Source organism: Trichoderma gamsii (genome assembly GCF_001481775.2).
Source record: "Trichoderma gamsii strain T6085 chromosome Unknown Scaffold_8.2, whole genome shotgun sequence".
In the NCBI taxonomy this organism is placed as follows: domain Eukaryota; kingdom Fungi; phylum Ascomycota; class Sordariomycetes; order Hypocreales; family Hypocreaceae; genus Trichoderma; species Trichoderma gamsii.
In genome coordinates, this window is record NW_020171345.1 from 817827 (window position 1) to 830405 (window position 12579).

At 50.4% G+C, this 12579-nt stretch overlaps 6 protein-coding genes across 6 annotated transcripts; 2 read left to right on the top strand and 4 right to left on the bottom strand.

Annotated features, from left to right (window-relative positions):
* Positions 1–784: 784 nt before the first annotated feature.
* TGAM01_v203214 (methylthioribulose-1-phosphate dehydratase) lies at positions 785–1843 on the top strand (the record flags this gene model as incomplete). Its single annotated transcript, XM_018804030.1, has 3 exons — positions 785–933; positions 1164–1676; positions 1726–1843. The coding sequence occupies 3 exons, from the start codon at positions 785–787 to the stop codon at positions 1841–1843; spliced, it is 780 nt and encodes a 259-aa protein (XP_018662768.1).
* Positions 1844–2036: 193 nt separating this feature from the next.
* Positions 2037–3310, bottom strand: TGAM01_v203215 (hypothetical protein; the record flags this gene model as incomplete). The annotated part of the gene is made up of 2 exons (XM_018804029.1): positions 2037–2946; positions 3015–3310. The coding sequence occupies 2 exons, from the start codon at positions 3308–3310 to the stop codon at positions 2037–2039; spliced, it is 1206 nt and encodes a 401-aa protein (XP_018662767.1).
* Positions 3311–3582: 272 nt separating this feature from the next.
* On the top strand, positions 3583–3938 carry TGAM01_v203216 (hypothetical protein; the record flags this gene model as incomplete). Its single annotated transcript, XM_018804028.1, has 2 exons — positions 3583–3763; positions 3826–3938. The coding sequence occupies 2 exons, from the start codon at positions 3583–3585 to the stop codon at positions 3936–3938; spliced, it is 294 nt and encodes a 97-aa protein (XP_018662766.1).
* Positions 3939–4188: 250 nt separating this feature from the next.
* TGAM01_v203217 (inorganic pyrophosphatase) lies at positions 4189–7725 on the bottom strand (the record flags this gene model as incomplete). Its single annotated transcript, XM_024549161.1, has 8 exons — positions 4189–4330; positions 4406–4489; positions 4560–4903; positions 4997–5116; positions 5298–5870; positions 5964–6129; positions 6777–7003; positions 7069–7725. 8 exons carry the CDS (start codon positions 7723–7725, stop codon positions 4189–4191), a joined length of 2313 nt encoding a protein of 770 aa, XP_024406139.1.
* Positions 7726–8980: 1255 nt separating this feature from the next.
* Positions 8981–9307, bottom strand: TGAM01_v203218 (hypothetical protein; the record flags this gene model as incomplete). Its single annotated transcript, XM_018804025.1, has 1 exon — positions 8981–9307. One exon carries the CDS (start codon positions 9305–9307, stop codon positions 8981–8983), a length of 327 nt encoding a protein of 108 aa, XP_018662763.1.
* A 1144-nt stretch (positions 9308–10451) lies between these two features.
* On the bottom strand, positions 10452–12058 carry TGAM01_v203219 (oligosaccharyltransferase alpha subunit; the record flags this gene model as incomplete). Its single annotated transcript, XM_018804024.1, has 3 exons — positions 10452–10728; positions 10802–11650; positions 11730–12058. 3 exons carry the CDS (start codon positions 12056–12058, stop codon positions 10452–10454), a joined length of 1455 nt encoding a protein of 484 aa, XP_018662762.1.
* Between the last annotated feature and the right edge of the window lie 521 nt (positions 12059–12579).

Genomic DNA, 12579 nt, shown 5'->3' on the forward strand with positions numbered 1-12579 from the left:
TTCTCGCAAGAGTCCATATTATAGAGTGCGGCCTAGCAACAGCAAACGCGGGCAAACGCGTTGACGATCCCATCCTCTGATTCGCCCTTTGCCACTCGAGCCAATGAGACGAGCCGGTTTATAAGATCGAAATGAGCTGCTGAAACAGCTGTCAGCGAGGGCGACGCTTAGTAACCAGGGCGAAGTTTCAACCAACCACGAAGCAAGGAGAGATGAATCCAAGTGCAGGAAATCAGGTACCGAGCTATGAGCACACTAAGAACTGCAAGCGGCGTTTCTTAAGCCAAGACGCGACACACACTGCGGGCATGAATGTACATGCGAAAGTACACATCGAGATTCCGATGCGCTTTCACCATGGCAATCTGAGCCTACATATTATTCTCAATGAGAAAAAAAGACGTTGCTTCGTGTTTCCGCCCCATGGTATAGAGATCCCCGGATCAAATCTTATCTTGCTTGAAGTAAATCGAGATCAAATCACTTTTTAAAATGATGAGGTGGTCCTTGCGCGACCTCCCAGCAAGCAGCCCACGTTTTTTTTCCACTGCTCCTACCTATCGCAGCCAAGTTTCGTCATTTTCCGCGTATGGAGGGGCAAGGCAAACGGGAAAAAAAAGGTGCACTAAATTGAGAGGGGCAAAAAGAGCTGCTCTAACACGCAACGACAGCTCTTGTATTGCTTGAATTAATTAACGAGAGAAACAATTGCATCTAATACTACCTGCATTTACTTTTTACTTTTATTTTTTCTAGTACTATTTTCATATACAAATCCTTCGCAATGGCCGAGGCTGCTGTTGAAAACCCGGACCAGCTCATCACCTCCACGGACCCTGAGCACCCTGCCAACCTCATCCCCTCGCTGTGCGCCAAGTTTTGGACGTTGGGATGGGTTACTGGCACGGGAGGAGGATGTTCAATTAGAGACGAGTAAATGCCCCTTCCCCTGAATCAAGTTTATTCCGGTTTCCCTATGTTCATTGCTCGGTGATGGGCTTGAAAGATGATGCAGATGAGCTTCTTCTCAAGTGCCATCTCAAGTGAGAAGATTGAGGTATAAGACTCAGATGACAACTGTATAAGTCTTTCACAATGGCGTCTCTCACTCTACATTTATACTACCATCTCACCTTATAACAACCCCAACTAACAAACCCCAGCAACCTCGTCTACCTCGCCCCCTCCGGCGTCCAAAAAGAACTCATGAAACCAACCGACATCTACGTCCTCTCCCTCAAAGACCAGGATCCCGCCCACAAGCAGCAACGCACCTATCTCCGCTCCCCTCCCACCTACAAGCCCTCCCAGTGCACGCCCCTCTTCCTCGCCGCCTTCACCCGCCGCGGCGCCGGCTGCTGCATCCACACGCACTCCCACTGGGCCGTGCTCGTCACGCTGCTGCTCGAGGCAAAGGGCAACAGCAAGGTCTTTGAGATTAACAACATTGAGCAGATCAAGGGCTTTGGGAAAGGGTTCGGCAAAGTGGGCAACTTGGGGTATCATGATACGTTGAGGATTCCGGTTATCGAGAACACGCCGCATGAGGAGGACTTGACGGAGTATCTGGAGGCGGCGATGGAGGAGTATCCGGATACGTATGCTGTGCTGGTGAGACGGCATGGCGTGTATGTGTGGGGGGATAATGTGCACAAGGCGAAGACGCAGTGCGAGAGGTGAGTGCTCTTTTTCCCTATTCTTGTGATATAAATGTCAAGATAACAGTGCTGACAAGGTTTCGATTTATAGTCTGGACTATCTCTTCCAGTTGGCTGTTGAGATGCACCAGCTCGGCCTGCCTTGGATCAGCGACATTGCCCAGATTGCGCCCCAGAGGTCTTAAGGTAACGCATGATCAAAGAGGGAAATAATAGAGGAGCGGAGAGATATCAACTTGTATATGGAGTTCAGACGGGAGTTCAAAAAGGTGTAGAAACCATCCTATCTTTTAACAATGTTAGGATCTAAGTATTTATGAATATTAAGTCTTTTTTTTTTTCATCATATGTGATTCTCGCGCTACCCATGCTCTAGTCTTATAGCTCATCTCTCTGTCGCGAATCTTCTACCACCACCTCCGCAGATTCCCCTCCTTGCAAATCATCCTCAACATCTTCAACATCTCCAGGTATCGCCCCCAACTCATCAGCCTCATTCACCGCATCCACAATCTTTCCAACCTTCTCAACCATAGACTCATCACTATCCTCCTTCTCCTCTTCCGTCACTTTCGGCTCCCGTCCCACCTTTGCAGTAGGCAAGCTCTCATCTGGTAATCCATCCACCTGAATCTCCCCATCAATCACCACCCCAGCTTTCCCAGACTGCTCAGGCTCCCGACCACTCTGCATCACCGCCCTTCCAGCCGTTGACCCAAGCCCAAACACGATCCGCAGCGGCAGCCACACAAGCCACCACAGCGGCCCATACAAGATCCTCCTAAACACGAGCCACGCACCCGTCACCATCAGCATATACAGCGCCGTCTGCAAATACCACGTATCGCTCTTCTGGGACTTGAGCAGCGTGCCCAGCAGATCCCTCGAACTGGCCAGCATGCCATCTAGCGAAGTATACGACTCATCCAGCTTCTTCAACGCCGCCGAGGACTCCGTCAGCGTCTGCCGCGCGAACTCGCTCTTTGTCAGCTCTGACGCAATGAGGGCGTGCGTCCGTCGCAGCGCGTTTGTGACGTTGCTGCTTGCTCCCACTGTTTGGCGGTCTTCCTCCGAAAGACTGGACTGCAACTGGCGGTTTTGGTTGTAGCTGGGCCGTAGAGGTCGAGTTATAATTTGTGATTGTTCGGCACTGCCGCCGTCGACGGAGGTATTTGTCTCTGATATGGGCTCGGAGAAGGATTGTACCATGAGCTGTCTTTCCAGCCTCTGTGCTCGCTCTAAGCTCTTCTTCGCTGATAGCCGTGCCTTTCGAAGTGATGATCGATGACTAAACGAGAATAGCTGTTAGCATTGTGCCAGATTCAATACTAGAGCCATATCCAGTGTCCTCCTTACCTAGCCAATTCCTGTCCTACCCTCCCAATCCCATCCTCAAGCCTCTCCTTCTCATGCCCACTTCGCCGCAGATATTTCGCCTCTTCCCACAACAACTGCTGGTCTTCCAGTCCAGTCTTCAATATCAAGCCGGCTTCTGCGCTAAGCTCGCCGCTCACGCTGCCTTCCTCTTCGATATTTAAAGGCACGGATCCCGGTTGAAATTCCACGTTGGCCAGTCGATCGATCAGTTCTCTAAGCTGCGCCGTGGTCTCCTGCAAGGCAGCCAGCCGTTCCTGCAATCCCTCCAGAGACATCTTTGTTCGTTTGGAAATAATTCGCAGCAAAAATATTGGTCGTTGTTTAAAAAAATCAAGAATCTCGAAACGCTGGTAGCTAGACAACTTTCAAAGCTAACATGTCATCATCATTGGCTCGGCATGGACAGCAAGGTACCTTGTATAGCGATATGCTTATATCGAGTCTCCACCAAATTTCGACACCATCCCACCATCGACAAGTCGTACCAGCAGCGACAAAAGCTCAATTCCCGCTTTAAACTGAGTGACCTCTCGCTCCAACCGACAAGATGATTACCAAGTTCATGACCGAGGTCACGGCCAAATTCAACCCCTTCTCGACATGCGCTAAGCCCGCTCGCCTGTTCCTGACTTTCCTCCCGCCAAACGTTCGTGCGAACGGAACGGTCGTTAACACGGCTCTGCTCCCGAGAGATTCTGCAGAGAACAGCTCATTAAGAGTCAAATTCAGTACGCCTACACTGAAGAGGGAAAGGTGTGATTATTAGAAAGATGCTAATTCGTTTGCGCAGAGGATGGCAAGGAAATGGACTTCAACTGCTCGAAAATCAACATCAAGAGTTTAGTCGAGGAGGTCGACCGTCACTCGCGCCAATTACAAAAGGCCGCAGACTTGTCTGAGTAAAAATACTACAAAAATTTGTCTATACTTTATGCATTGACGGCGTTACGCGGGGCAGGGATACAGCTTGGATGAGGCCAATGTGGACATCACTAGATATTGTACGATATACGTTGTCATGAAACTTTTTTTCTTTTCTAGTACTTTTTACTGCAGGGCTTAGATTTTACGCCCGCAGGGTATACACTATCAAATACTAAAAATTTGATACATGTGACGCCAGCAAAAAGTGTTCCTCGTTAAATTATGCATACTAAGCAGAAGCACCGCTGATGAAGAACCACTTGTCAATGGAAGCGTCGATCTTCGCAGGGGGCAGCTCCTCGTGGGGAGGCAGAGGAGGCAGGGACTGGACAGGGACGCGGCTGGGAGAGTGCTCGACAGTCGTGTTGGTGCTGGAAAAAAAAAGAAGAAGAGTTAGTCAGGCCGACCAATGACTGTCATATGGGCAATTGGGACTTTGTACTTACGTAGAGACGCTGCCGGGCTGGGTCTTGCCGGTAATGAGGCGCTCCCAGGCCTCAGCACACTCGCGGATGACATCCATGGCGTAGCTATTATCCTGTTAGTTCAAAGCTCTTCAAAGAAAAAAAAAAAAACCCCCCACGGGAATAGGACACATACGCCTTGTTCTTGCACTCGCCAGTGAAGGCGAACTGGTTCTCGGGCTTGCCGTCAGGGATCTTGTAGATACGGAACCACTCGTTGGTGGCACGGAGGAGGCCAGGCAGGTGGCGCTCAACGTCCTCGACGTCGTTGAGCTTGGGGGCCAGAGGGTCGTTCACGTCAATGACAATGACCTTCCAGTCAGTCTCCTCCTCGTCGAGAAGGGCCATGACACCGAGGACCTTGACCTGCTTGATCTGGCCGGGGTAGCCAACAAGCTCGCCGATCTCGCAGACATCGAGAGGGTCGTTGTCACCCTTGGCCTTGGTCTCGGGGTGAACGGTGTTGGGGTCCTCCCAGGTCTAGAGCGCACAGCATTGTCAGTTGGTATTCTTGTATTGGCCCCTTGGCCAGAGAGCTGGAGTTGGGTATGATTGAGATTTGGCATCGCATACTTGGGGGAAGGCACCGTAGTTCCACAGGTAGCCCTTGTGGGGGAAGCAGTTGCGGACAAAGCGAAGCTTGCCCTTCTTGATGTCCTGCTTAATGGGGTTGAGGAGCTCCTCCTTGGAGATCTATAAGAAAAGAGGCCACAAACGTCAGTATGCTGAAAAGAGCGGTGCCTAAAACGAGGGGCAGCAAAAGGGGGGAGATGGTCAAGGTCGAATTCAGACGCGCTCGTGTCTCTGATGAAAGACAGAAGACGGCAGCCAAATCCAATCCAGATCCAATCAATTGCCGCAATTGCGAACTCACCTCAAGCTTGCCGTTGGTCCATCGAGGGATCTCGACAACCATGTTCAGGATGGTCTGCTCCTGGTTGGCATAAAGAGGAACGTCGTGGAAGGGGGACACGGGGACGCCATCCTTCTCGATGTAGACGCGGTGCTCCAGAGTGTTCTGGGCGGCAACCTTGCGGACTGTGTATCCAGACATCGTGGCGGCTGGTGCTGATGATGAATCCGAATTGCTGTTCAGATGGCGAGCAATTTGGGCGGTTCGCTGGAAGGGTTGGGAAGCTTGCGAGGAGGCGGAGGAGTTTTGACCCGATGGAGGGGGCGGGGCACGCAGACCCATCTTGGCAGCGATAGGGAGAGGGATACCTGTAGCGAGAGGGCCAGCACTGTCGGCGCCTGTAGTGACACCGTCTACAGGCCTACCAGAGCCCTGTGTCCGGGCAGCCTCAGAGGCAGCGGAACTGTACAGTCGAGTCGTCCAGCACACGCCGCTGTGATTGGGCAGGGAGACTTGGCCACGCAGACTCTGCCACCTGAGCTGCAGTGCACGGCGAGCCAACATGGGCAAAGGTCTGAAGATCGGATCGAGGCTCTCTTTAACGGGTAGCAGGATAAAGGAATGGGGCCAATGGGTAAGATGCGTTTATTTTTGTCCTTTCCGGATTCTCTAGAATATCAAGCTCACGGGGGCGAGTTCGGTTGATTTGGGCCTATGACCGAGGTTCGTAGCAGGCTTTTCAGTGCCGGAGCGCACAGCGGCTGCCGGAGATACGGGGCGGCAGTGGAAATCTGCACTGGATGTGCATGCGAGAGGCGGTAAAGCCCAGGAGAGGGCTTGAGCTTTACCACGGCTGTTTTAATGCGGGGCTGTTAGGGAAATGGGCTCTATCAAGTACTACGGCACGCAAGTTAATACGTAATTGTACGTGAGCACCGGCAATGCTCAAACATCTCGCCATCTCTGCTCCGTACAGGGTAACATCATGGGAAATTCAACCCTCCAATCCCTGATCACTCAAGAAAGGTTATGAAGTATCATTACATACATACATCTTCTGGTATAACGCCACTTCATCATTAGATATGCAGTGCTCCAATCTCTTGTTGTGAGATATACTGAACCCATTCATGTTATCCGCTGATACACCATACTATAAAAAGAGCTCTATTGTTCATGACTACAAGTAAGAAAAGTTACCCAACTTGCTAAAATCAGTTGGATATAATAGAAATGTTTCATACAGCGCCCAAGAAAGACAAAATAAACCACCCAATCCATATAGATAAACCCGACCTGGTTGCCCAATCTCCTTGCAAGACGCCCTGCGTGGACACCAACAAAAGGATGCGTGAAAACATTCCTTTACATGTTTAAGCCATACACAGGTTCCAACAGCTGATTCAGCTTTGCGCCACTCCCCAGCCGTTGATGTTAACTGGCTGGTCGACTTCATCCACAGTCTCTGCCAATATTTCACTTCCTCCTGGAGCGATGTACCTGTCATCCGGCTGATACTCCTTGAGATTAGCTTCGGCGTCACTCAGCACTTGGTGAGCTTGATCTCCATGCTCGTAGGGCACGAAAGGCTGTCCTGGCGCGACTGTGTTAGCGTCAAGGAGCTCGAGGAGGCGAAAGCCGTGCTTGGCCAGAATAACTTCTTTCTCGGCGCGCTCAATAGCAGCAGTCAGCTCGATCTGGAACGCTTCCCTGAAATTCTGGCGAGTCTGTAACATGCAGGTTTAGTGAATTGTACTCCGTCTGTCAATCAGCAGAAGGCAGAGGCACTTACAAGATTTGTTAACTGCGCCTCAGCAACCAGACTCTCGGCCTCTACCCTAACAAGCTCCTGCTCTAGCGCGGCCAGTTTGATGCTTTGAAGAGGTTGTTTCGTTCTGAGTTTCTGGATGTTACCCAATACCCTCATCTTTCTATCCCGGATTGGTTGAACGATCTTCTCAATGTTGCGGATGATCTTGAGATGGCCACGCGCATCCTCCAGTGCAGTGGCGTAAGGCTCTGACAATTTGCCCATCTCTTGAAGAAGAAGGCCGACCTTGCTAGATATGTCGACGATGGCCTCATCTCCCGAATTCTTGCCCCATTCGCAGATTTGCCTGCCAATTTCCACACGGTCTATACCCGCGGACTTGTATGCTTCGATGAGGCCTTTATCATTCTTGATAATGCGGTATTGCTTTCGCGAGAGCTCGGGTTGAATGTAATCCAATAGTTTGGAGAGCGAGACATAGCTCCGGGTCTTTGACGGCTGATGTTCCGTAATAGGACGAGGCGGTGCGCAATTATCCCTAATTGGAGCAGAGTTAGACCATGCCTCTTGGATACTGAGTCCCCGATCCCACGGTTGGTCTGGGGCGGTATCATCGAAAGATGTTTGAAAGGCATGCTGGGATGGCGCAACAGGCGATAAAAAAGAAGTTTGAGACATGATGAAATGATATGATGAGAATAGAAGAATAATCGACCCAAAAAGAAGAGTACTGTATGGATGGAAATATGAGAGGAGAGAAAGAAACCGAAATCACTTACATGGCTTTTATTTTTCCAGGTAAATCCCCAGTCTTGGTTTGGAAGGTAGCTTTCTAGTATAATTCGCAGGAGCACTGGATCTACGGTTCCTTCTGGCCTAGAAAACTCGAATTATTTTATTTAAATGCGAGCGAGCCTAGCATTTTGAGTTGCGGCTTCTGTCATGTCCGAGGAAACCAGCTTGACCTGAGAAATGAAACAAAGAGGGAAATAGGTGCTGTTTCAAAGCCTCAAGAAACAAATGAACTGCAAACAAAGCATAATGAGCACTGAATCAAAGAAACATGCCCCTCTATTTTATTTCGGAGCATGGCCGGCCAAAGGATGATTGAAGATGTGAACATTGTGTCGCAAAACATTGCTTGCTACAATCCACGAGAGCATTGCCTGCCAAAGGTCATGTTGCTAAAGTGAAAGCACATTGTCTCTTGCTATTAAATGCGTCTTGAAAGGCACAAATAAAGCCAAGTATAGTAACAAAATACGCACTTATTGAAAATAGTGAAGATAGTAGAGGGTCTGATATGGGCTGCGAAATCCAACTTTGGAGATGGGCTGAGCCTATGATGTCATTTTGTCATTCTCATATTACAAGAAGAAGTAGGCATTGTGTAATTATAGATAGAAGCTTTGACTTAAGAGATCGAAACATGCTGCGATAAGTGAGAAAGGCAATGCTGCCGCTGATGAGGCGCTCTTCATAGGATCGATCATGATGATGTCGACATCATTTCGTTCAATATTGTGGCCACTGGCTCGCTGCATGTGCTCTCAGAAGCGGAAGTGATGCGCAGTCATATCATTGAAAGGCTGGCACCTGAAATTGTGATCTAGATCATCTAGACAAAGCAAACATACAAGTTCGCTTTAAAAAAAAAAAAATCAAGATGAAAAACAAACAATAACTTGATATTTCCAACGCCGTCGTCGCATAATCAGAGTCTCATGGAGCCGTGGCTTGCTCGTTCCCGTCATTAACCGCCCGCCCGCTACCCGACCTTAGTTTCCAAGACCTCGTATCATCCATACCATATCCCATTCTCAGCCCAAAAACGCTAAACCTTAATAACACCGATTTGAATACTGCGCCAACTGTCTTATCTCTCTCCATCTAAATTCTTTTCCTTTCATAGGTCGCCAGCATGGTTGAAACTTTACACGTAGCGGCTCTGCGTCGTCTCCTTGTACACAACTCTCGCCGGGATGACGCTGCGCCTGGTGCTGCTGGAGCTGAGGCGAGGGGTGTATGTGCTGACCCGGGGGCTGCTGCTGTATCGGTCAACGGCCGTGTGGCTCGTTCGCGGCGAGTGCGAGTGCGAGTGACGAGAAGAAGAATGGCGATGGTGATGGTGGTAGTAGTCGACGCCGGAATCGCGGTATGAGTCGCGGTGCGAATCCCGGTACGACTCTCGGTGTGGCCGTGCAGGAATGATTTCCTCCTGGTAGTAGTATTTGGCCTTGGGTTCCACTGAGAAGCACATCTTTGTTTGTGTTGAGTAGATGAGACGAAGATAGAGTAGAGCAGGCTGCTGTGTCGCTGTGTGCAAGCGCTTGGAAGCAGTACCGGCTTTGCTTGTTCGGAATATTCGCAAAATAAAAGGCCTTTTATAGACTTTCAATGCAGCTTGAAGACGAATGCAGAGGCGAAGAAAATAAATCTCTCGTCAAAGACGGCTTTGGTATATGAAAGAAAAGATGGCTGGATGAATCTTCTCTCTCTCAAAGACAGGGGGAGCATTGCGTTTCTTTAAATAAAACCGAGCTGTGACAACCGATGACTACGTCTTGACATGCACCACCAATTAGTGCCCGTAGCTTCGGCCAAGCTCATCCTCTTCGTCTTGGTGTGGCTTTTTTCTTACTCGTTCCCGTGGCCAAGTTTCTGAATCTCTGATCCCTGTCAAGCGGCTCGAGCTGCCTCTGGCCCTGCGCCACTCCACCATTCCTGCACGTTCGGCGAGAACGCAAGGCATTGCTTTAAAACAAAGTAAGAGGCTAAGCTGCCTTCAGAGCCAACCAAATGGGCACTGCCTCACCCCAGTTCACAGCTGTTGGTCTCGCCTTTGCCGAATTCAAATGATTACCTAGACTATTAGCAGCTTTGAGCTGGTTGAGCTGATGCATTTGTTTGACAATGTTTTGAGCTTGGCGTGCTTAGTACGATTATGCGAGGGCACGCACCCATCTGGCTGGGCTTTTCCTGGGGCTGTCTTTTTCCTTGGCTCGCTGCTAAGGATGGACGCATATTCGCGCCATCACGACAGGACGCTAATGTCGTCATCGCAGCAGCTCTCCGTAGCCCAATGGGGATCTTCCCAGGGACTATCGCCAGCATCATTGTACAGATTCCCGCCGTGCTATGATGCCAGGCGCCAAAAACAATGACATAAACATCAAAAAAACAAGTCTGCTTGAAATTTCTACATAGAAACTGCGCTGCTAATGCTGGCGGTCTGAGATTTAGTGCGCCGTAGATCTAGCGAAATCTCACCCCATCATTTGCCAGATCGAAATCGTTGTCTCAAACGCCCACTTAATGACACATCATCTAAAAATACCGCTCTCGTTTTCTATCCGTCAAACATGGTGACCCAGAATAAAGTTATAGATAGTCTGATACAAGTCTTATTTGGGCGCGAATCCCACCTCCACCTTTCCAACCGCCCATGCCGCGGCGTACACAGCAAGCATGCTTCCGAACACCACCAGGGGCTTCCGAAGGGTCCCTGCCAACGGGGTGTCGTACGAGATGATCAGATCTCGGAATCGGAAGTCATCTACTAGGTTCTTGGCCTTGATCACAATGGCGGTTCGGCCAGTGGTGTCGAGATAGGTCTTGTGAACACCAACCGAGGTCTCAACAATTGACGAATCGGGGAGATCGGTGTAGAATTTCACGTTCCTGGTTCCTGATTAGCAACAATCTCAAGTAGATAGTTTCCATGAATCGGATATGAAACAAGGGCAGTACTTACTCAGATCCCTCAGGGAGGAGGACGCGGACGGTGACATCCTCGTATTCAACGCCCTCAACTTGCTTAGGTCCCTCGATGAATGGAACCTTGAGCACATGGCCTCCGCTAGCAGTGTTGCGCAGGACATTGGCAGCATTGGTGTTCCAGCCAATGGTGAAAGGGTACTTCCAGCCGCCGAACACAGGGTAGCGGGGCTTCAGCTCCAACAAGGCCTCGCGCTTGCTGCTCCTGAATCGAGAGGTTGATACGTTTCCAATGGCATCGGTGAAGTAGGGATCAACGCTGCCAATCTGAAGCGGGTACTTGAGTTCCTTCAGTGCAGAGGAAGCGGGGTTGTAGTATAGAGACTGCGCCCACTTCACGCGGTTGAACTGGGAGGAAAGGTTGGCACCTCGGTGATACAGGGTGTATCTTTCCTCAAATGCTACGTTGCCGCCCCAGTGGCTGACCTCGATGTCTCTCTCCAGCTCTGACACGTGAATCACAGGCTTGGTGAACTCGAATCTAATCTGGGCTGGGTAGACGGCGCCGGCAGGCTGTTCGTCAAAAGGTCCATAGAGCAGCTTGCTACCGTGCTTCTCAGGATATTCCTTGCCCTCGGCATTGGTAAATGTGGTGTAGTCTGGGATGGTGACCGTCGACAGCTTGACCTCGGTCTTTTGCTTCAAGGTCGGGTATGCTGAGGCAGCGTAGAGGGAAAAGTCGTATAGCAAGTATTGTTGCTCTTCCTGCTCGATTGAGGCCGGGAGAGGGCGATACGGCTTTAGGTAGTACCATGAGATGGCGAGAGTCTGCTGGGCGCCAGCCTTTAGGGGTGCTGGCAATGTGATGCGGTAGTATTGAACGTCGCTGCATGCGATTGTTTAGCCAAATGAAGCTTTATGAATTGCCCAGTAGCGGCAATTGGCGTAACGACAAGCAAACCTACCTCTGAGAGCTATACTCGACTCGGTCGACTCCAAAGGGCCCGACCTTGTCATCCTTGCGATCTTTTGCTTCAATGCCGCCAAGTCGAGCTATCTGATCCGCGGTAAACGGCACAAAGTATTCATCTTGAGGCTTGCCAGAAACGTTCTCAACCAAGACGTTGATTTGTTCTCTCGCAAAGCTCTTCTCGACCGAAACGACATGCACCAAGTTGTTGTTCTTAAAGACTGGTGGGGGCTTGAAATCGGCGGGCAGAGAGGCGACAGAGAGGGCGCTGCAAGGACCAGCCAGGAGGCCCAGAAGCGTCGCTACGAACGATAACGACTTCATGGTGACGAGGGAGTGGAAGCGACGCTCATTGATTGTGCGTGCCCTGCGCAATGGGAGTCGGACTCGATCGCGAGACTGTGGCAGCTTGGCTCTTAGTGGGCAGCCCCAAAAAGCATACGTCGCCCATTCGATTAGCGACAGCGACGAGCTACAGGGGTGCTAATGGAAGAGCTCGGATCCAGCCAACCAGAGGCCGCGCTGGGGGTCGTCGCGGCGTTATGAATTTCCGGGCTCGGAGTACAGCACAGGAGGTACCTCTTCTTATCCTTGTCGGTTTGCTGCCCTGCTGAAGCTTGTTTCGCAGTGTGTGAGTAAATGGTGGAGACATGACGATACCGGTGCATCCATTTCCATTTTGTTTGCGCGGCATCTTCCAGAGCCTGCCGGCAGTGCTGGAAGGGCTCCCGTCTGCATCATTGAAAACCTTTTACATGTGACTCGAGGGGAATTGCTTTTGGTGGAAGGGATACAGCAATGGAAAGAATAAATGCAATTGCACCTGTAAATTGTTAAAACCTTTT